The 24,270-nt window shown below is 42.3% G+C and overlaps 1 protein-coding gene across 5 annotated transcripts in view; it reads right to left on the bottom strand.

Moving 5' to 3' along the window:
- Positions 1-24,270, bottom strand: part of MKNK1 (MAPK interacting serine/threonine kinase 1) — a 60,699-nt gene that overhangs the window by 26,251 nt on the left and 10,178 nt on the right. For 4 of the 5 annotated variants that reach the window (XM_053246053.1, XM_053246055.1, XM_053246057.1 and 1 more), the window contains 4 exons: positions 11,172-11,268; positions 6,456-6,554; positions 5,006-5,103; positions 3,343-3,422 (listed from right to left, as the gene is read on the bottom strand). In XM_053246053.1, coding sequence (XP_053102028.1) covers positions 3,343-3,422; positions 5,006-5,103; positions 6,456-6,554; positions 11,172-11,268 — 374 coding nt within the window. Of the gene's footprint in view, positions 1-3,342; positions 3,423-5,005; positions 5,104-6,455; positions 6,555-11,171; positions 11,269-18,126; positions 18,264-24,270 lie in introns of all 5 variants that reach the window. The other variant, XM_053246056.1, reaches the window with a different exon arrangement.

Here is a 24,270-nt window from a genome sequence, read left to right on the forward strand (position 1 = left end):
GGTTTACAAACCATAGTTTGCAACTTAAAGTGATGTAGTTCTAGTGAAGACAGCAGAAATGCATAGTTTGCAACTTAAAGTGATGTAGTTCTAGTGAAGACAGCAGAAATGCACTAATTTAAGTGCTACATTTCCAACTTTCACTAAGTGGGCCTTTGGGGACATGACTATCAAGATTTTGGAGAATCACTCTAAGCCACTTTGAGCCCCTGGGACAGAGCAGGATATAAGTCAAATAAATAAAAGCAGTGAACTCTACTGTTTGGGTTTCATAACTGAATATTTGTAAGGCTTGATTTCAGGTTATTGCTACTATTAAACTGAATAAATAGCAAATATCTGAAATCAAATTAATTTGAACACAAAATTCTTGAAGCCCTAAAGCAGCATGCATACTTCTCCTTTTCTGTCATGCAAGCCATAGAATTTAGATTTCTGATGGCTATTGTGTTTAGGGGTGTGCAATTCGGATTTTCGGGTGATTCGGCTCGGACCCGAGCCGAATCACCCCCGTTCTGTTTTGTGCCCGAATCTGGGTCACCCGAATCACCCTTGATTCGGTTCGGATTCGGATTTAATCCGAATCTGAATCCGAATCGATTCGGGGGGGTAAAAAGGGGCCCAGGGGCAAAATTTTGGGGTGGGGTGGTAGTGCCCAATGGGTAGAGTCTACCACCCCAATTTCAGGGGGATTGGGCAAAGTCCTGATTTTTTGTGAATTTTTAAAGTTTTAGTGACTTTGGGGCAGTTCGGGGGCATAGCATGGGATTTGGGCAAAAGGAGTGGGGTGGGGTGGTAGTGCCTAATGGGTGCAGGCTACCACCCCAATTTCAGGGGGTTTGGACAAAGGGGTGATTTTTTGAGAATTTTTGAAGTTTTGGTGACTTTGGGGCAGTTTGGGGGCAGAAAGTGGATCTGCCCCAAAATAGTGGGGTGGGGTGGTAGTGCCTCATGGGTGGAGGCTACCACACCAATTTCAGGGGGATTGGGCAGAGGGCTGATTTTTTGAGAATTTTTGAAGTTTGGGTGTCTTTGGGGCAGATTGGGGGCAGAAAGTGGATCTGCCCCAAAGGAGTGGGGTGGGCTGGTAGATAGTGCCTGATAGCCGGAGGCTAAGTTTTTTCTGAGGTGTGAATTCTCATTCTATCATAGCAAATGAGATTTTTTTCAATTAAACAACTCTCATGACCCCACTTTCACTTTTTCACACTTTCCTTTACTGTGAATAATATGAGGAAGTAATCAATTTAGCACACTTCACCTTATGAAGACAAACCTCATACAAATAAATTCACCATAATTCACCCCTCTGCCCAATCACTCTTAAATTGGTGATGGGTGGTAGCCTCCAGCCATCAGGCACTATCTACCAGCCCACCCCACTCCTTTGGGGCAGATCCACTTTCTGCCCCCAATCTGCCCCAAAGACACCCAAACTTCAAAAATTCTCAAAAAATCAGCCCTCTGCCCAATCCCCCTGAAATTGGTGTGGTAGCCTCCACCCATGAGGCACTACCACCCCACCCCACTATTTTGGGGCAGATCCACTTTCTGCCCCCAAACTGCCCCAAAGTCACCAAAACTTCAAAAATTCTCAAAAAATCACCCCTTTGTCCAAACCCCCTGAAATTGGGGTGGTAGCCTGCACCCATGAGGCACTACCACCCCACCCCACTATTCTGCCCCAGCCCCCACTTTCTGCCCCAATATGCCCCAATCTGCCCCAAAGACATGAAATTTTCAGAAATTTACCAAAAATCAGCCCTTTGCCCAATCCCCCTGAAATTGGGGTGGTAGCCTGCACCCATTAGGCACTACCACCCCACCCCACTCCTTTTGCCCAAATCCCATGCTATGCCCCCGAACTGCCCCAAAGTCACTAAAACTTTAAAAAAATCGCCAAAAATCAACCATGAACCGAATCACCCGAATTTTTCGTGCCCGAAATTCGGGTGATTCGGCTCGTGCCCGAAAAAATTCGGGGGGCATCGGGGGTGATTCGGTTCAGCCCCGAATCACCCGAAATTGTTCATTTCGGGCACAGATCGTTCTGTGCCCGAAATTTTTTGCACATCCCTAATTGTGTTGAGCATTCTTTAAAAACATGCTACCAGAGTTTGATCTGCTTTGCCACATAGTAACACATGCTGGGACAATCCGTTGTCATTCAGGAAAGGATTTAAACATATCCTTATACTACATATGCTGTATATTGACTAAAGCAGACTCTCAGCTTTTCTGTTGCCTTAAGTAAATGGGAATTCATTTGGCATCTAGAACACACCTAAAACCCAGACATGTTTTCAGAAATCCCAGCACACATCTCACAAGTGTTGAGCAGATAGTTATCCTCTTTAAAAAGGGCTGAAAATTAAAGTTCATTTTCAGCACTAAACCAGTTCAACTACTTTATTCATCTTCATTTGGGAATAAGAATTTCAGAATTTGAATTCTGAACACACATTCTTCAATTAAGGGGCAGGAAGAACAATATAAAGAAAAAATCACTACTTCTGCTATACAAATGATCGATTGATTGACTAAGTGCTGTCAAGTTGGTGTTGACTCTTAGTAACTATACACTATCCAGGGGTGGGGAACCTTGGCATTCCAGCTGTTTTTGGACTACAACTCCCATAATCCCCAGCCACAGAGGTCAATAGCTAGGGATTATGGGAACTGTAGGCCAACATCTGCAGGAGTGCCAAGGTTCCCCATCTATACTATACACTAAAACTATCCACATGATCCCTACCAGAGCAGGGAGGGCAGCTACCTTCCCCCAGACGATACTTGTGTGTCCTCATGGGCATGCCGTTGTGCACCTACATGACCATCACTGCTCTGTGCAGCGCAGCTCACCAGAGGTCAGGACTGGTTGCCCCGGCCTCCAGGAACCCCACAACGCATACCACATGATGCGCGCGACAGACTGGGCGATTCGCCGGGAGTCGGGCGCTTTAGGCACTCGATTACGTGTATACTTAGGCTGTACGCAGTCCGAGCATACACATGACCCTGTACCTGGGATAAAGGGCATGCTTGTGCCCTTTAACCCAGGTAAAAAAACCCAAGTACAAAACTCAGGCTTGCAGGGGATGCAGCACTGGGTTTTGGCTCAATCTCCGTGCTGCACACGAGCAGCCTTACCCAGGTAGTGCTTCCCTAACCTGGGTAGAGCTGCCCATGTGCACAGCCTCAGTATTCCTTTATCAGAACCTTTGATTTCCCAACTGTATACTGGGAATAAATTAGAAATTCACAGATTTTGATGTGGTAGGAACTTTACTAAATAATTTTAACAATTCATAAGTGTATTGTTAAAAGCTGTAAGTTACTTACTTGTTACCCTGGCATTGATACAATGTCTCTACTTCCCGGAACACCCGACTCCGACTATGTCCTGCATTTTTTTCAATTATCTAATATCAAAATGGAAAGTCCATATTTAAAACAAACAAACCTTCTTTTAATTTTTAAAAAACTATTACATATATACTGCTTTTCAACAAAAATAAGTTCTCAAAGCAGTTTACATACAAATCATTTTTAGAGAAATAAGACGTCTCTGTCTCCAAAAGGATCACAATAAAAAAGGCACACAAAGTGGACACCAGCAACAGCCACTGGAAGGACTCTGTGCTGGGGTTGAACAGGGTTGGTTGTTCTCCCCTGTTAAATATATGAGAATCTCAACTATCAAAAGGCACTTCTTTTTCCAGCTATATGGGGCTGTCCAGATAGCAGTTTGCCCAAACAAAAGTACATTTTGCTAATCCAGTGTTGAGGTCAAATATACTTCAAATAAGTCATAGAAACAATAACTACCTGGGTAGGTAGCCCTTAATTTTCTTTGCCATATGCAAAGGAGAAAGAAAGAAAGACCCTCCCCCTTCAGTTTGGCACCCTAGGATAGAACATCAGCAAAAATAATGGGCCATTAATAGGGATTTCAGTGTCAGAAGGACAACCACCTAGATGTTTACTGACATGGTACAGATTTAGCAGACATGACCCAGCCACGCAGGGGCCCATTGCACATGCGCAGTGGCCTTCAAAATGGCTGCCGCAACAGAGGAAAGGTCCTGGAAAGGGCCAAAGAATGTCTGAATAGGGTGGTTTTTGGTGTGAGGGACCCCACCCCCACCGCAGCATCGGAGAAGCCCCCCGGTAAAGTTGTGCTATCGAGACGATGTCGACTCCTGGTGACCACAGATTCCTGTGGTTGTCTTTGGTAAAATAAAGGAAGGGTTTACCATTGCCTCCTCTCGCGCAGTATGAGATGATGCCTTTCAGCATCTTCCTATATCGCTGCTGCCATAGTCTGGGAAACATACCAGCAGGGATTCGAACCAACAACCTTTTGCTCCCTAGGCAAAATTACTTCCCCACTGCACCATTAGGTGGCCCCGGAGGGGTTAAGTACTATTTTTTTTAAAATTACTTGCAACCCCCCCTGAACAGCCAGGCGGGTTCGGTCCAGGGTCGGACTGAACAAGGGGTGGCTCAGTTCAACGTTGAACTGTCGAACCAAACTGGTTTGACGTTGAAACTGTTTAGACATTGAAGCTGTTTGCACATCCCTCCCACTACACCCCTGGCCGTGACATGTGACCAATCTACAGTTTGCAATCCAGTATCAAACTATGATGCGCAATCCTGGCTTGAAGACTCACGCAAACTATAGTTCAGATTGTAATAGTAATCTATCATTTAGTCCAACCAGGAAAATAACTCATTTAGCTGAGCACACAACAAGAGAGAACACAAGACATATTCCAAATCCCTCAATCCAAACCATGATTTGGAGGCTCAGAAATGTTACATGTGAACAAGTCCTTGTTGTTCTCCAGCCTAAGAACTCCATAGCATCTCACCAATTATCTAAAATTCTCATCACACCAGAAAGTACTCCCCGCCCACCAACAGTAACATCCATCAATGACATTTTTAGATAGCAAAGGTCTAAAGCAACTGAAAATAAACTCTGGATGTTTTTACTTACTTTAACTGCATACTCCTTCCCATTTTGCAAGCTAACAGCTCCCTGAACCTTGGCATAGGACCCCTCACCCAGTAATTCTGCAGTGAGTTTGTACAAATCTGCCAAAGGAATCCACATACAGAAATCATTAGGAAAATTCACTTCAGTGAATTGCAAGGACAAGCTACGAAGCCAGGGGTGCACAAGACAAATACCCTTACAGGCTAGAACCAACCATGAGCCGAGGTAAATTTTCATCACATTAATGAATACATTAAAATTATTGAAAATATTAATAAAAGCAATTACTAATTACCCACAGCATGAGGGGGTAAGAGGAGGCTCCTAGCAAGCAACCTTTCCTCTTCCCTGTCCCCCATGCACTTTCAACACTTGCAAAGGTCAATTTTGAAAGGGAGCTTATCCCCCTCCAAGTCCATGAGTCAAGGTGGCATTTTGCACCTCACCTCAAGCACCACAACACTTTGGCCCACCCCTGGGGCCGGCAAAAAAGTCCCCGCGGGCCACATCTGGCCCCCAGGCCTTATGTTGTGCAGGCCTGTACTAAGTAAATGACTAATCCTGATGATTCAAAAAGAGCAAGAGCTCCTCTGCTAATCAAGAGGGTTGAAGCAGCAACTTCAGTGTTACGATGAATCTGTTCTAAATGAATACAGCCAGCAGTGTGGAAATGAAGTTAATATTAACTCCAAAAAAGCTGTTATCCTGTTATGTGGACCACAGGATAAAATGAAACTGATGTAAGGCAAAATATAATCAAGCTTCTTGAGGACTGTTCTCCAGCGGACATTAGGTCAATTTTGCATTAACATTCTACAGTCAGTACAGCCTGCTCCCTGGGAAAGGAAACTCAGAAAATGAAATTCAGTTTAGCACATGGGACACAATCCAGTGAAAGTGACATGTCTATAGATCTCCTTGAAATCTCTGTGCATAAGTGCACAGATCCAGCTTACTTTATTTGTATGTTTACTCTGAAATAAGCCCAATACAATCAATGGAGCTCACTCTCCAGTATGTGTGCCTAGGATTGCTCCTTCCCTCAAATTACTCTGAAATAATCTCATGGAAGCAGAAGTGGGACAACTCCTGCAAATACATCTATTTCGATAATTTAGCTATTTATCTGAGAAGAATCAAAGCACAAAAGGGCTCTACTACTACAGTTATTTATATACCACTTTTCAATGAAAGTGCTTAAAGTGCTTTACATAGAAAAGTATAATAAAATGATTTCCTATTCCAAGAAGTCTCAACAATGAATACACAATTCTCATTCTCGACAATGAATACACAAACACACAATGCCATTCAAAAAACATGGCTATAAGAACTCACGTTTAAACACATTCTCACTATAAATTAAACACATCAGCAACTGCTTAACCAAGAATATTATGCAAAATCAAGAAAACAAAATACAGTGCATTGAACAAAACGTGAAACCAACCTTCAAACCTTCCATGGAATTGGTCTGTAGCTCTAGTCCTCTTTTTCTTTTTTCGTTTGCTATTGTCTGATATGGGGAGAGGCTGGCTGCTGACCATATCTATATAGCATAAAGGGCACAATAAGCAATTATATTTACTGTATACAAGGATATCATGATTTGTGATTCTAACCTCTGAGCATCAGAAAGTTTTACATCACCAAACTAGATCCTGAGGACCCTTCAGGACTGATCGTGAAAAAAATAAACAGTTATGCCTGGATTAGTCCAAAGTGCAGGGAGAAAATCAATGAAGACGAATCAGTCATGGTTAATCTACTTGGGAAAGTAACTTGGTTGTCTGCTACCATGTCAATTAGTGTATGTACCAAGCTGGCCTTGCATGACTGCCGAGTCTGTTTTAAGAGACTTCAGTTTGCCTCAGTCACCAAAAGGCAGAGTCTCCAAACAGCAGGTTGTCTGCTTTTTCATAATGGAAGCTGAATTTCTTCTTTACCATTTTTATTGTTAAAATAATATTTGCTGTCAGAGGAAAACAGTAAGCAGGAAGGGTGGAGAAAAGTATGCCATAGGGCTATTATGAAAATAGGTTCCCTTTTAACCACGGTTTGAAAATCTGCTCCAAATCCTGCTTAGAAGCAGCACAGATATAGCACTAAACTATGATTAGGCCAACAAGGAAATGCAGGGGAGGGGTGCACAGGAGTGGATTTTGTGCTGGATGGGGAGAGAGTAAGCACATTCATGGCCCTCTCCTATGGTTAAGAGACTGACAGCATTACATCTCCAAGTAGATTTTTTAAATAGAGCAAAGACAGAACCTGCCTGCAACTTGTTTAGAACAAGAAAACTCAGCTTCAGTATTTACATCAAATATAAGGTTAGCATTACTCTAATCCTCTTACATTTATGAGCTTACTGATTATTTGAAGCAACTGAAGCTGACAATGCTTCAGTTTATTCTCTAAACTGCTATTCTTTAGATATTATTATTTTAAAAACACATCAGGTTTTTAATACTGATAGAATCAAGAATGTGCATTGTTCATTCACAGTATTAATGGCATATGACTGGAGCACCATATTGCTATGCACAAGCAAGGAGGCTTTTGAAGAACAAAAGCTAACTGTTCTGCAAGGCTTACAACTGGCATGATTAGCCAGGATGCCTTTTGGTTTGTGATTAGCTGATAAAAGCTTTAATTGGTGTTACTCATACTTAACAAGTGCAAGCAGTTAAGAGAAATATTTTTCTCCCCAGTAGCATAAGAACCATAATAGATTCACAGATTTAAGCATCATCTTCCATCATAATAGATTCACAGATTTAAGCATCATCTTCCATCACCCCTACCCACACTGACAGACCATTTCATCTTCAAGTAATTGTAAAATAAAAAAGAACTATTGGTTTCTAAAAGCCAGTTTACAAATGTTCAGTGAACATTCCTTCAGCATGTATGGAGTAGCCAGAAGAGCTGTTAACCCAGAAGCAATAATTTCCACCCGATAGCAGCCACTCTGTTGCTTTTGATTAGCCCAAATAAACCAGTCTTTTCAGCAACTGCAATGCTTTTATTTTTGAGAAATAAATTTTATCTCCATTAGTGGCCTTCTGAAGTGATAATTAGAAAGCCTTGTGTATTGCAGAGGCTGTGTTAAGGTCTAGGGGTTTTATTGGGGGGGGGGAAGAGAACACTTTCTTGGAATGAATTAAGCCACTTAAATGAAATTGTCATTCATTAACTCAGCAATAAACTTCTGAGTACCCATTGCTTCCTGACCCTTAAAAGTCAATACAAGCAAATTAAGAGACCTTACCCAACCAGAAAGTTAACTTGGATATCCTGTACCACATCAGTCTAAAGAATTGATTTATTTTCTCTACCTGGACTGGGATAGCCAGCACATAGCATCTGTTGCCTGGAGAATCACTCAAAGCAGAATTCTAACAGTTTCTTCCATGTCTGACACACCAAAGGTTAAAGACTTTTCTTTCACACCAGAAAATAACTTTACTCACTGACATTTTCAACTTGTGCTCAGACAAGCATGCAAGAGGTGTTATTTTAGCGGTTTATGCTGCCTGTGGTCTGCAATCAGAAATGCAAGACATATCCTTGCATGACCTGTAACTTTCTAAGGTTACTTTCCTGCTAGAATGAAGCAAATAGAACTGTGTTCAAGACAGCAATCAACTACTGGATGATAACAAAATGGTTCTAGAACCCCACAACATTACCTTACGACAATTAACATACATAGTATGAGACGGACTCAGGGATAGCCCTATTTGGGGTAGTATCAACTCCTTTATACTGCCAAAAGAATAGCTATGAAAGCCTAAGTAAAAGCACTGAGTGGCCAGGATTCAATCCCAATTTCGCATGATATCTTCTAGTATCAGGTGCATACACTTCCTCCAACCCTTGTGCATAAGAGGAGAAAGGATTCTACTTCCAACCCTGACTTAGAAGAAGCCAGGACTGTCCATCACGTCTGAATTAGGCGAATTCTGACTTCTAAAAAGAGTTTGCAAACAAGCCTAAATTTGATGCTTGGATACAACCCCAACCTTGTCGGATTACAGTAAACTGGTTAATGCTATACAGGTGAAACTCGGAAAATTAGAATATCGTGCAAAAGTCCATTAATTTCAGTAATGCAAATTAAAAGGTGAAACTGATATATGAGACAGACGCATTACATGCAAAGCGAGATAAGTCAAGCCTTAATTTGTTATAATTGTGATGATCATAGCGTACAGCTCATGAAAACCCCAAATCCACAATCCCAGAAAATTAGAATATTACATGGGACCAAGAAGACAAGGATTGAAGAATAAAACAATATCGAACCTCTGAAAAGTATACAGTGTACTGTGCTTGATTGGCCAGCAAACTCGCCTGACCTGACCCCATAGAGAATCTATGGGGCATTGCCAAGAGAAGGATTAGAGACATGAGACCAAACAATGCAGAATTGCTGAAGGCCGCTAATGAAGCATCCTGGTCTTCCATAATACCTCATCAGTGCCACAGGCTGATAGCATCCATGCCACACCGCACTGAGGCAGTAATTGCTGCAAAAGGGGCCCAAACCAAGTACTGAATACATATGCATGCTTATACTTTTCAGAGGTCCGATATTGTTCTATACAATTATAACAAATTAAGGCTTGACTTATCTCGCTTTGCATGTAATGCGTCTGTCTCATATATCAGTTTCACCTTTTAATTTGCATTACTGAAATTAATGGACTTTTGCACGATATTCTAATTTTCCGAGTTTTACCTGTAGATAGCAAGCTCACATTTTGTTCATCTATTTTGTAGGTGTGTGCATGAACCGCGTTCAAGCACAGTTCAGGAGCTTTAAGAAAGAGGAGAGCAAGTCCATACCTGCTCTCCGCCACCCCATGCAGCTTCCTGCTGGGACAACATGTGTCCCAAGAAACCCCTGTGTTGCGCCAGCACACACATGGCATCTGCATGGGCATGTGCATGCTGGCACTGCACGGGAGGTTCTTGGGATGCATGTCGCTCCTGCAGGAAGCTGCATGGTGTGGCAGTGAGCAGGTAAGGACTTGCTCTCCTCTTTCTTAAAGCTCCTGAACTGTGCTTGAACCACGGTCTGTGCACATCTGTACTATTTTGATGCCACCACCTTCTTCTGACCAGCTACAGCGTTGTCAGGGTGCCTTACCTCTTCAACCTTTGTAAGTTATCTCAAGGAGAAGAGGCTGTTTTTTGGTAAGAAAACATTAGCATGGATAAATGTTCAGCTTGTAAAATGACCACAGGTAAGATGCTGACTTATCAAGCTGCAGTTTCCACAGACTTCCTGTTTAGTCACATTTGTATATTGAGTTTGAACAGATAACCTTATCTACATATATATAATTACAATGCAAGCTTTGACTGACCAATTAGTGCAAGCGAGGAGTGGGGGAGAGAGAAAGTGAACTTTAGTTGACAGAACTTTAGTTGGGCAAGAAGAGACTGCAAAACCCGGGCGTCCTGAAGGGCAGGCCACAAATGTGCCTTCACCCTCTTAGTCAAATTGGATTTAAACAAAAACAAACTTCAAGACTACTTCTTCTTCCAGTCATTTCTGAAACCTAAGAGATCTACACAATGATTAGGACTACTGTGGTTTTCCATCTAATGATAAGAGCCACAGGCATCAGAAGACAACCATGTGCAGCTTGAATTCAAGTTAAATATTCAGCAGTACTTTCTGGGTTTTGGAACGTGGTTTTTGACCTTGGTGTGCTGTAATCTGATAGGAAAGGAAGTGTTAAAAATGGACTTTCTAGCCAGGAGCCAAGATTTATTAGAGCATAACAAACTTAAGCTTAAAAGGAAGTGGCTCCTTTCATTTAAAATCTTCCCAAAAGAGGTGCCTATGAGGCTTAGCAATATTTATATTTAATTAATTGGTTTTAAACGCTATAAGGAGTTGCCTTCAGATAAACAGAAAAAAGTCAGTGGAGGCAGGTAAGAAATTGGGAAATTGGTGAAGTTCTATCACTACTCATCTGCTAAGACTCAGTCAACTAACTCAGCACTATCCAGTTAGCGTAGAGAGATATCTCTAGGGATAAGCAGTCTATGTTTAACACGGCAAAGAGTGCATCACTGTCCATCTACTGGGTAGGAAACCAGGAACTACATGAATAAATCCAAGGGTAACAGTCTAATTCAAAGCAGATACCTGGTTTATGCTGGACTGGCTTCACTGAAGAGAGGGCTGGTGTAGTCTGGTAACACGTTTCACCCACAAATTGACTTGCCGATGGATTACTTTGTGACTGAAAGTAACAAAACCCCATTTAGTTTTGCAGGTTAGCACATATAAAAACACCCACTGTGCACTATAAAGGGAGGAACTTACCCATTCACACACAAGAAGAAAGCTTATCCCTTCTTTGCAGTTCTTAAGTGAAAACAGACAAGCAAAGGAGGCTCACAACACAGCCAGAAGTGATTATACAGCAAAAGGTACCTATACTAACAATGAGGTATCTCCCTGAGCCCTCCACAGTTTCCCAAACGGGAACATAGGATAGCCATTCCAAATATGTAACATGGGTTGTGCAAGACCAAATGACTTAAGTGAATATTTGAGAGTCCAAAAACTATTGTCTTTAGTACCTAGTGCACAGTTCAGACTAGTGCTTTCTGAAAATCTGTAGGAACTTTGCAGATTTTGTTCCTTTCTCATAGTGGCAACACGAGATCTTACAATGAGGCAAACTCCATGTGCTTTTACATTTCAGATGGGAGAAAGCACACACACAGAAGATGGTTGAGACTATTGGTCAAAAGTGAGGAGTCTTTTACAGGTTCACAGGTACAGAAGTGTTTGTGGCTAGGGAATGGTGGTTACAGAGCCATGAGATGCAAACTACCTCCCCCGCTATCAGGCTGGTTTGAAGCTTGGGTGAGAGGGAAAGCCTAGTTGGAGGAAAGGGAGCAGGAACTTACTAAGGAGAGGTGCCCCCCTTCCCAACTGGAAGCAGTTCTAGGAGAACAAATAGACCTTTGTTAAGTTCCAGGTCTACAGGAAAGAGCAGCTGAGAGGTTTCCTCCAAAACCCACTGCCTCCTACTGAGGCTGTAGCTGCAGCTCTGAAAACTTAGCTCCCCCAGGCAAAGACTGCTAAGAGAGAGAGAGAGAGAAGCTTTCAGAGGATGCTTCATATGAACATATGATGCTGCCATATCCCAACTCAGACCACTGGTCCATCTAATCCAGTCCTGCCTACTCCAGCTGACAATAGTTATCCAAAGTCTGAGGCAGAGGATCAAATTAGGTTTTTTTGAGGGATTGAACCTGAAACCTTCTACATGCAGAGAGTCTATTTCCACCTTCAAGCTATGGCCTACTGGGCTACATTGCAGATAGCTCTGAGCACTGCTCCCTTAGGAGCAGCAGAAAGTGAAGACTCAGCCCAGGATGGCCACACTAAGCCATTCACATACATGAAGCCTCACACAGAACTAAGACTACATCTGTTTTCTACTTCTAACGGAAGAGAATGGAACACCTGATGCTATTTGTCAAAGGCAGCAGCCAGGTTCAGACTGGGTAATAGGAAGACATCATTTTCTACAATGAGAACAAACCTTGAAGAGCCACAGGCTTGACACTCCCCAACCTCTCCCTGGCATACATGAGAGGAAAGTGAAAACTCTATCACGGCTATTGATAGAGAGAAAACTCTCTCAGCAACCAAGCACTGCAGAAACTACTCTGAAAGCCTGCTTTCACTTTAAGAACAAATTGCAGTGATTCAATATTCTGGTTTATTCCTTCCAACTCTTGTCAGCTAAGTTACAGTTCCTCAAGTTCATACACAATACAAAGAACAAAGCTCTCACTCTCCTCTTCTTGCATACAAAGGGTGAGGAGAGCATGAGCGCACAGGTCTGCAAGGCTCATTCTCATAGTGGGAAACCATGGTTTCCAGTTACCTCCTGAACCTGACCAATGAATCATTTTCTATATCCAAAGGTAACCTGTTGGGTTACCCCCATACAGTGTAAATAGCATGTGAATCATGTAATTTTACATGATTCCCCAAGCAAGAGCTGCTATTCCAAAGGTGTTAAATTTCACTCTGCATGATTCTACCTCCATTTGTGTACAAAACTCTTGTGTTCACAGCATTACAATTTGATTTAAGAATTTGGATTTGTTTCCTTGCCTAAAAAAAAGATGGAATATTTCCAGGGAGACTACTTTTTCATTGCATGCATTTGTGAGCACTGCATTTTCTATTCTCAAGAAATTGCACAAGTTATTCAGGAGTGCTAAATTAGATTGGTTAGCATTTGTTATATGCAGACCACATTTCCCCCCTAGGAGGCCATTCAGTTACATGTACATCATATTTCATCACTACAAATCCTCCTTGAAAATTTATTCAACATGATGAGCTATTCCCCCCACCCCACCCGCACATATAGTCATTCCCTAATTTCTGGGAGGAAACCAATAGGTCCTGAAGCACATCTAGGTCATGATGACTTTTCCCTAAGAATTCATTCTAGGCCACCTTGCTTAGCAAAATTACCAGCCTGCCTGACACACACCTCTCTGGGACCCTAAAGAAACACAGCTTAACTGCTTAGTCACCAGGAAATTATTCTTGCTCACTACAGGCAACCAAGGCATAGCTATTTGATTTAGCAACCTGTTTTAGATCCACTTATCATTCAAGTATAGATGGAACAGAAACTGATAACAGGCACTTGTACATCAATAGTAGCCCAAACTAAAAAGAGTTAAAAGAAAAATATAAGAAAATGCAAAAGGTCAGAAATTACAAAGACAGAATAGGTGAACTGATCTGCCAGATATTAAAATAAATATACCAAACATATCAGAAACTTGATGGAACAGAAAAAACTCAACAGGATACAGAATCCCCCAAAACCAGTATTTCACAAATTGTGGCTGGGCTTACTAGCCAACCATTCTTTTCTAGCAGCTAGTTAGCAGGCCACCCAATACACTTGGTTTGACATTTTACCATGAACACATGAAGTGATTTTTTAAATTTTAAGCTGTGATTAATTTTGTGATTTTTGACACTTGTCCTTTCAAATGTTAGACTGAACCTTTTATAAACATAATTATTCCTGTGCAAATGTCCAAAAGCTATATAAGCGTGTGTATGTGAATTAGGGATCTGCAGAACATTTTGACCGTGAAATATTTCAACTCAAAACAGCTGATTTCGAGTGTTTCAGGCTCAAAACAGAACACCCCTTAAATAAAGGGTCTGTTTTAAGCTCGGAGCAGAACCCAAATTTTTACTAAAACATTTTGATGTTTCGAGAGCCATTTTGGAGGGCTGTTTTTCCCTTGCCGATTGGTTTTCTGGCACTGGCTTCTGACTGGCTTGCAATCTCCTTGCTTCTTGGTTGGCTTGTTATCATACGAATCAAGTGTTGTCATGAGCAACTGTGCCCCCAACATCTGGAGGGAGGGGGAGGAAACACAAAAGGAGGGAGTTTCAAATTCAAAACATATTCAAAGGGAGTAGGACACAGTGAGGCCCTTATAGTGTGCCTCTCTTGAAGAGGATACATTAGGAGAGGAGGAAGGAATCAAGGAAAGTTTGATTTTGTGGTTTTCTCAGCACCAAGTATAATATGCTGTGCTATGGCTGCCACAACTATCTGGTCTGGCTGGATCTCAGACTGACAAAGGCAGAACTTGGGTTCCTTCCTTGAGTTGTGGTTTGGTTTGTTCATGAGATAGTGTTATGGCAAGAAATTGACAGAAATCTCTTACCAGAAATCTGTGTGTCTATAATATTTATTGGCGATTGCTGTAATGAACTCCATGTCTGGCCTTGAGAGTAACCCATGCGTCTGCTCTGCAATCTGCATTGCAAGGTGTACTTAGTCAAAATAGTAATGTAAGAAGTCATAATTATGTGTGAGAGAGCAACCTGTGCCAATGATGTTACTGTAGCACAGGTACTGTGGCCTCTACTCCCCACAACAACTCCCTGCACATGACCACCCGAAGCCTTTCCTATGAAGCATACGAGGCTGCAGGGCCTCGAATGTTAATGGGGCTACAGTGGGAAGAGGTGACCCCAAATGCGTGAATGAAGAGGCTTTTTTGCAGAGCTACTGTTGGGATGTTGGAGGCTCCTTTAGGATTCCTTGCAAGAACTTCCTTCCACAGACAATACTTCAGATACAACTGAAGTGAATTAGGAGAGTGTACAACTGAAGTGTATTAGGAGAGGAGAGCTGGTCTTGTAGTAGCAAGCATGACTTGTCCCCATAGCTAAGCAGGGTCTGCCCTGGTTGCATATGAATGGGAGACTTGATGTGTGAGTACTGCAAGATATTCCCCTCAGGGTATGAAGCCGCTCCGGGTTTCAAGTTCCCTCCCTGGCTTCTCCAAGATAGGGCTGAGAGAGATTCCTGCCTGCAACCTTGAAGAAGCCGCTGCCAGTCTGTGAAGACAATACTGAGCTAGATAGACCAATGGTCTGACTCAGAATATGGCAGTTTCCTACGTTCCTATGTTCCTAAGTGGAGATAAAAGCTGTCAGTGGATTCTGAGTCAGAGATTCTTTTTTGGTCATTTTTGAACTATGTTTGAAATGTGCATTCTATGTAGAGAGGGACAGACTACCTCTTATTGTGTGCTTCTGCAGTGTTTTTCAAGGTACGGTTGCAAAATCCATTGCAAATTGCAGTGCAAAACTTGTGTGCATACACTCTTTGAGTGCATCTTGTTTCAGCCATAGGGAACAATGGGAAAACTCAAAAACACCCCATTGTTCCCCAGGTTCACAACCATACCAAAGTGGGTTGGGTGGCAGGGTTTTGGGGAAAGGTTAAATATTTGTTTAAAATTGCCCATTTCATTTGTGGGTGGGTGGGGTGGTAGGTAGCACCCATCATGCCCTGCCACCCAACCCACTTTGGTGTCCCTAGGAGCTACCCAGGGGGAACAATGGGGTGTTTTGACTTCCCCCAGTATTCCCTATGGCCAAAATACACGAAACGTTTCGAGTTGTTTTGTCAAAACATATGGCTCAACCACTGATTTCAGGAAAATGTTTTGGCTGTTTGTGTTTTAAGCTTGAAACATAAAACAAAATCCATTCCGTGCACATCTCTAATGTGAATCTCATTTTAAATGCAGTATAATATAAATTTTAAAATACAGATCTGTGCTAGTAATTTGCCTATTTTTAATTTTCTTACACATTTTACTGCAAGACGGAAGGCTATTTTTCAGACTCTAGGCCAGGGGCACCTTTTCAGAGGCTTCTGTTCATTTTGCCCAATGCAGTTCTTCAAGTTAGATTGCTAAAACACCCTGGGTCCTTAGGTCATGGGCAGAAGTATTTATTTTCAGACATCTACAACCTCAACACACCTCATTTTTATGATTCTGCTACTCTGTCCTCTAGCTGGCAGCAGTAGCTGTGGAGCTTTTCTTTTTGAGTGCACATCTTCTCCTCGCTACCATCCAGCTTACTAGCACTGCTACATGGACCTGCAGCCCAGTGATGTAGTCCCAAATTCAGAAGTTCAGGCACTCTGCCTGACAGCTCCCACAGCCATACCCATCCCAATGGCTACACTCCTCACTTACCGGTAGATGGCTGCAATAGTTGGTGGGTGGCTGGCTTTTGGACTACTGTATCTTTTGGACCACAGCTCCCATTATCCCCAGCCACAGTGGCCAATAGTCAGGGACTGCAGAAGGGCCAAAGTTGAGCAGCCCTGCTCTAGACTAGAATGGACCAGAATGAATGACAGAGAATTCCACTGAAATGCACAGGTTCCTTCCAAATGGCCACAGGAATGCATGGAATTTCCATGGCCATTTTGAAGGAACCCGTGCATTTCAGTGGGCACTCTCTGTCATTCCTTTTAGAATGTCCTGACACTAGTTCACTGTAGGATTTACATGCTGACAGTCCCAGGTTCAATCCCTGGCAGCATCTCCAGGTAGGAGTGGGAAAGACTCCTGCCTGAAACCATGGAGAGCTGCTGCCAGACAGTGTAGACAATACAGAGCTAGATGAACCAATGGTCTGACTCAGTATAAGGCAGCTTCATATCTTCCTAAGACAGGAACAATGGTAATAAACTATTGGAATAGCAAGAGCAGCACATTATTTCCATATAGAAAGCCAAAGGCTTCGCATCTCTGCTGAGACTCTTGAAGGGAAAAAGTACTGCATCCCATCTCTGGGATGCTGCTCATCTCTGCAGCACTACACCACTGGCAGCCATATCTCAGAATGCATACAGGGCTTCTGTTCTTATAAAACCTGCAATCCTCCTCCTAACCCTGTTTCATGCTGAAAGGCTAGCAGGAGGTGGGCAGGATTGGAGAAAAACTCTTTCAGATAACAGACCTGGAGTATGCTGAAGTTATGAACCTCTTGTGAGGATTTTAGATAGGTTTGGGAAAGGGGAAAAGAGTACGAGTAGAAGAGTACCTTCTTCTCAAGGTAGAAGTTTTAGTTGAACTGTACTGATTGTTTTAACTTTAAATTTTGTATGTTTTAAATGTGTTAAATCTTTTCGGTTTGGTTTGTTATTGTAAACCACCTAGAGACATTGGTAGTGGGTGGTATATAAATATGTTAAATAAATAAATAAAATAAATAGAATAATCTTGCTGTCAGCCACGGAGACTTTCTATTACAATCCTCTGTTTTTCCTTCTTTTCTTTTAAGCAGAGTGTGAAATGTTATAAGACAGAGGCTCTCAGACTGTTTGACAGCAACTCCCATCATCCCAGATACAGCAGCTCTTAGCCCTTGTGCCTGGGGATGATGGGAGTTGTAATCAAATTACTTCTCAGGACCTAAATTTGAGAACCCCCTGTTATAAGAAGCATTTTATGTTTGCAAGTGCAGTGCAGGAGGAGAACAGGAAAACGAAAGCTGTTGCTTCCAAATATGACCAAAAACCTTTCAGTCTACCTTCCTACTTTCTGATAGGAATAAAGCCCTTCCTCCATGAAACACAGACGCCTCAGAACATGAGAGTCACTCTCCCACTCAGCTGGCGAGGGGTAAGTTCATTCTGTCCAGCTGCTGCCAGGACTTCCCATGCCTGCCTCTAGAATGACAATAGATACACCTCCATGTCCTCTGTGATCATCTGTACCTCATCTTGAAGCATCCACTATAATGTGAAAACTGCCTCTTCGCCATCAGGTTCAAAGTCACGTTCTCACTGTTGCTTCTTTACAGCATTAAGCATTTTGGTCACCAGACTGAAGTGTCTGATTCACTACTGGCAACCTAAAGAGTGTATTAATGGATTCATGACAATTGTGTTATGTAGATAGTATTAGTTATAACATTTATGAAAGAAACAGGCACCTTATGCTAGATGCAACATTGCACTTCATCTCAGAGATGGACTATGCTTCAGGGAGGTTAACTATCTTACAAGAAAGAATTGGGAGTCATAAGTGATGACAAGTTCAGTACAAATTAGCAATGTGCAATGTCATTGCACAGAAAGCCAACACCACAGTGGGCTGCATTTCATGACTGGGGTGAGTAATGCACAAGAAGTGCTTCTCCCACTATACTCTGCATTGGCCAGGCCTCTGCTGTAATAGTACATCCAGTTCTGGTCACTAGACTTCAGACAGACATGAGAAAGGTGTAAATAACCCAAAGAAGATAACCAAAAAATATAAGAGTTCTGAGGAATAAAACATACAAAGAAAATACGGAAGAAGTTGAGTTTGTGTAGCTTAAAGAAGATGCAACCAAGAGAAGACCTGATAGCAGTCTTTAAGAACATGGTAGGCCTGAGTGGCTTAAGGGTCCATTTCCAAAGCTTAAAGTGGTCAAGACAAGAAAGCGGCAAAATATTTCAGCAGCACATCAAGAAAAACACTTGAAATGTAAGGAAGATGGAGCTCTGAAACAGAGTGCTCAGAGTTAAAGGGTTGTATCTGAAGTACTGCCTGTGGAAGGAAGTTCCCACAAGGAATCCTAAAGGAGCCTCTAATAACCCAACAGTAACTCATCAAAAAAGCCTCTTCATTCACAAAAGTTTGCGGTCAGCTCTTCCTACTGCAGCCCCCTTAACTCCATCCCCTGCAGCTTCCTATGCTTCATAGGAAAGGCTTTGGGTGGACAAATGTAGGGGTTGCTGTGGGGAGGAAACCCTTTGCAGAAACTTCCTTCCTCAGGTATCTATTATATATTTTGTGGAATTGGTTGGTACAAAATAAAGTCATACTTCCCGATCACCCACAGATACCAAATTTTGGGTGTGGTATAAATGATATAATCATATTTCATCATACTGTTCTCAACAGACTTTTAGCACTCAGTAATCAAATCAATACAGTAACTCCTAAATGACATCTTGCCCAAGAGAAGACATTTCTCAGATTCAAATTTACCATATATGGTAATTATTCAATAAAATGAATAATGATTTAAGTTGAAATCCTACAAATTTCAAACTCTTCTTTTACTTCCTTTTTGCAAGCACAATAATTAAAGGTTCTGTGACATACACAGGCAGCCCTCAAATAGCGTTTTCACCCATGCACAAGCCACCTCCCTGTATACCAAATTTAGCTATCATGGGGGGATAGTTTCAGTTATTCACGGTTTTCTACCACCTCAACTAAACTGGTATACTGTTTAAACAGCCACAGCAGCACAAGAGGCACAGGCTGCTTCATCCACTCTCGCCTCCTGTGCTGCTTCTTTAAACCTCCCCCAGCTGAGAAGCAAGGAGAGTGGCTATTTCAACTTTGCACCTCCCCACACTTCTCAGCTGATGTGCAGGGAGGTGTAAAGTATAAATAGCCACACTCCCTGCGCAAGCTGCTCAATCCACGCTTACTGCAAGAATTGATTACTGAGCTAAGAAACCTAACCCAGTTTTGGAGGGGTGAGGTCAAGCATTCCAATGTCACAGTTTCTGAGAAAGTTACCCCTACAATATTAGGGGGCCTCCTGGATTTCATTTCTTGAACTTCCCAGCAATATAATCAACGCAACATGACTTTGCATGGTCAAAGATGGGCCTCACTCACTAGTTCACTATATTTATAGGTTGCTTCTAGCCAAAGCATGATGAACACAGATTAAAATGTTTCATGGTGGATGTTCCATTACTGGTATTTTCTAAGAAGTTAGACAGAAATTTGTTTGGATCTATGAGGATTCAGTCCTGACCAATGACTCCTAAATAAGGAGGGTGTTAAAGGCATATCACCTGAACCCCTCATTTTACTCCCATCATGATGCATCCATTGTGTCCATGCTTCAAGACATGGGAATGCAATCAGTATTACTGGTTTGGCATTCCTGCCACCTGAGATACAGCAAGATTTGGAACAGGTCAGGAAGGACTATGCCAGTGTAACAAGAACCTGAAGTCATGGCCAGCTGCATAACATGGTGGAGAGCCACTCTAGCCTGATAAACATATCGACATCGAGTCAGCTTCTCTGGTCTACAAAGTACCATATCTGGCACAATCAGAGTCAAGGTCAATCCAAACCCTCCCTTTTCACAGAAGTTAAACAGAAAACCCTTGAGTGATTGCTTGGGAATCACTAACTGGTGGTAACCAAAGGAAGCAAGAAGGGCAAGGACTACCTGTCTATTGTTCATTTGGAGTGCCTGAATAGCATGGAAGAGCACTGCCAGCTTCAATCAAATCAAGCCTTTGGTCTTTGGCCATTAAGTAGTATGGATATAAGCCTAACCCTATTTTGAAGATAGGAAACTACTATAAGAGATGGCCCCTTTCCTCTCAAATCACATAACATAAAACCTGTGTGTTCCAACCTACGCTATATGTGTGCTTTTCCCCTTTCCTCCCTGGACACCCCTGCATGCCCCAGATCCAGCTCACAACTCTACTGTTGAGGGACTAGAGTTGTGCAGAATGTTTCAATGGCGAAACGTTTCAACTCAAAATGGGCGGTTTCAAGTGTTTCAGGCTCAAAAGAAAGTGTCCTTTAAATAAAGGGCCTATTTCAAGCTCAGAACAAAAAATCCTGTTTCAGGTCAAAATGTTTCAAGCACCATTTCAGAGACCTGTTTTCCCCTTGCTGATTGGTTTTCTTGCACTGGCTTCCAATTGGCTTGAAATCTACTTGCTTCTTAGTTGGCTAGTTATCATATAAAACTAGTATTGTCATGGGCAGCTGAGCCTCCATTGTCTGGTGGGAGTGGGGAGCCCAAAGAAGGAAATTGCTGTAGCTGAGCTCGTGGCTAGGCTTGCTGCTAAGTAAGGGTGCTGCTGTGGCAGCTGTTGCAATGCTAGGAAGTAATGCAAGGAATCATAATTGGGTGTCAGAGAGTAACTTGTGCCAATAATGCTACTGCAGCACAGGCAATATGGTTGGCAGTGGATTCTGGGTCAGCTATTCTTTTTGGGCTGTTTTTGGACTGTGTTCTGTTTTGGGAGAGAGATTCCCTTTTACTATGTGCTTCTGCAATGTTTTTCGAGGCAGGGTTGCAAAATGCATTGCAAAACTTCAGGCATTCACTCTGAATGCAGCTTGTACCAGCCATATGGAACAATGGGGAAATTTGAAACACCCATTTTTTCCCCATGGGTAGCTCCCAGGGACACCAAAGTGGGCTGTGTAGTATGACATGATGGGTGCTACCTACCACCTAACCCAACCTCAAAATAAATGTGTAAGCAGGTGATTTTAAACAAAATATTAACTTTTCCCCAGAACCCCACTTGCCCCTTTCTTTTGTGGGTGGGTTGGGTGGTAAGTAGCACCCACCATGACCTACCACCCAACCATAGGTGTCCCTAGGAGTGGCCCATGGGGAACAATGGGGTGTTTTCCCCATTGTTCCTTATGGATGAAACACTTGAAATGTTTCAGGTTTGTTCTGTCAAAACAACTGGCTCAACGGAATGTTTTGTCTGTTTGCATTTCGTTTTGTGCTTGAAACAAAATACAAGATCAGTTGCATGTACATCCCTATGAGGGACTGGTGACCTTAAGCCAAACTGCCTTTCCATTGTACCAGAGTGTTTGACTTGGCCCCCTTTTCCCTTGCCACAATTTCCATCACTCCTAGGTCTTCCTGATGTGGGTCAGCATGAATTCTGGACTTGCATTTCTGAACTGCCCATAACCCTTAGTAACCTCCATAACCCAAATTCAGCCTATCCACCTCCTTCCACCAGAGGACAATCACAACCTTTGAAGTCAATGCTCTCCACCTACTCATAAGTTTTTGATTGATTAAATGCCGTCAAGTCGGTGTTGACTCTTAGTGACCATATAGAAAGATTCTCTCCAGGATGATCTGTCTTCAACTTGGCCTTTAAGGTTTCTCAGTGGTGCATCCATTACTGTCATAATCAAGTCCATTAACCTTGCTGCTGGTCGTCCTCATCTTCTCTTGCCTTCAACTTTTCCCAGCATTATGGACTTCTCAAAGGAGCTGGAATTTCGCATAATGTGTCCGAAGTATGATTGTTTGAGCCTGGTTATTTTTGCCTCGAGTGAAAATTCTGGATTGATTTGTTCTATGATCCATTTTCTTGTTTTCCTGGCTGTCCATGGTATCCTCAAAAGTCTTCTCCAGCACCAAAGTTCAAAAGCATCAATACTCTTTCTATCTTGCTTCTTCAAAGTCCAGATTTTGCATCCATAAAGTGTCACGCGGAAAACCATTGTCCGAATGATTCTAATCTTTGTAGGTATAGACAAAGTGGCAGGTTTCAGAGCCATGGCATCTAAATATCCTTTCCAAGGCCTTCATTGCAACCCTACCAAGTGCTAGTCTGCAGCTTATTTCTTGACTGCTGGATCCTTTACTGTGGATGGTAGATCCTAAAAGGCAGAAGCTATCCACCATTTCAATGTCTTCATTGTCAGTTCTGAGGCTGGTTGCTGTACCCGTTGTCATTAGTTTAGTCTTCTTTACATTTAATTGTAGTCCCATTTTTTCACTGTGCTCATTGACTTTCATTACTAGAGCTTGCAGATCATCCACATTCTCAGCTATCAAAGTGGTGTCATCAGCATAGCGCAAGTTATTGATGTTTCTTCCTCCAACTTTAAAACTACGCTCATCTTCTTCCATTCCAGTTTCTCTCAGAATATGTTCAGCATATAAATTAAATAAAGAAGGAGAGAGTATACAGCCTTGTCTTACTCCTTTGCCGATCTGGAACCAGTCTATTTCACCATGTTCTGTCTGGACTGTGGCTTCCTGTCCTGTGTATAGGTTTCTCATGAGAACAATGAGATGTTCTGGGAGGCCCTTTTCCTAAGGATACTCCACAACTTGACATGGTCAACACAACTGAAGGCTTTTCTGTAGTCAATAAAGCACATATTGACTTCTTTCTGGTATTCTTTGGCTTTCTCAATTATCCAGCGTGCATCAGCAATGATGTCTCTTGTTCCTTGGCCTTTTCTGAAACCAGCTTGAACACCCGGCATTTCCCTTTCCATGGAGGGCCCTAATATGAGTTGGATGATCCTGAGCATTATTTTGCTAGCACGTGAAATTAAGGATATTGTGCGATGTACTGTATCGTAAGGTTATTGTGTATCATAAGGATATTGTGTATCATAGGATAGGTATTTATTTATTTATTTAAAATATTTTGATGCCACCCAAAACTTGCATATCTGGGCGGTTTACAATTAAAATATAGACAGTAATCTATCATCCTCATCTCTCTCTCCCTGCCTCTCTGTGCTTGGATCCTCTAAGCTGGCATTCATTAAGAACCTGGTGATTTGCTTGAGGGCCAGCATCTTGTAGTCAATATCTCTGCACATGGGTCCCCAGGAAGTTGCCAACTACCACTTTAATCTTGTGTACTTCTGTACCCCCACATAATCCAAAAGCATAGTTACAGAATGTGATGATAACCATGCATCTGAGTACACCATAGTAATGGGGGGGGGGGGCGGGCGTTTTATAAACAGAAATGACAATTCACAGCCCTTTGAAAAAAAATAGCTTTGGGTAGGAGAAGAATGTAAGAGAACCCTGGCTAGATCAGATCAAAGCCATATCTAGTCCAGCACCAGCATCCTGTTTCCCACAGGAACGAATCAAATACTTCTAGGACACCCACAAGCAAAAGACAGAGACACCCCCTCTGCTGCCATTGCTTCCCTGCAACTGGTATTCTAGATCCCTGTTCCTAACCTTCAGTGATTCCCATGGGCTATTCTAACCTTGGAACACATTTGAGACTTCATTTCTAGAAAGGATGCAACACTGAACAGTAAGTGTCTAATGAAGCAAAGCAGCCAAACTCCCAAAGCAA

The sequence above is a fragment of the Hemicordylus capensis genome, chromosome 4, assembly GCF_027244095.1.
Source record: "Hemicordylus capensis ecotype Gifberg chromosome 4, rHemCap1.1.pri, whole genome shotgun sequence".
NCBI classification, from domain to species: domain Eukaryota; kingdom Metazoa; phylum Chordata; class Lepidosauria; order Squamata; family Cordylidae; genus Hemicordylus; species Hemicordylus capensis.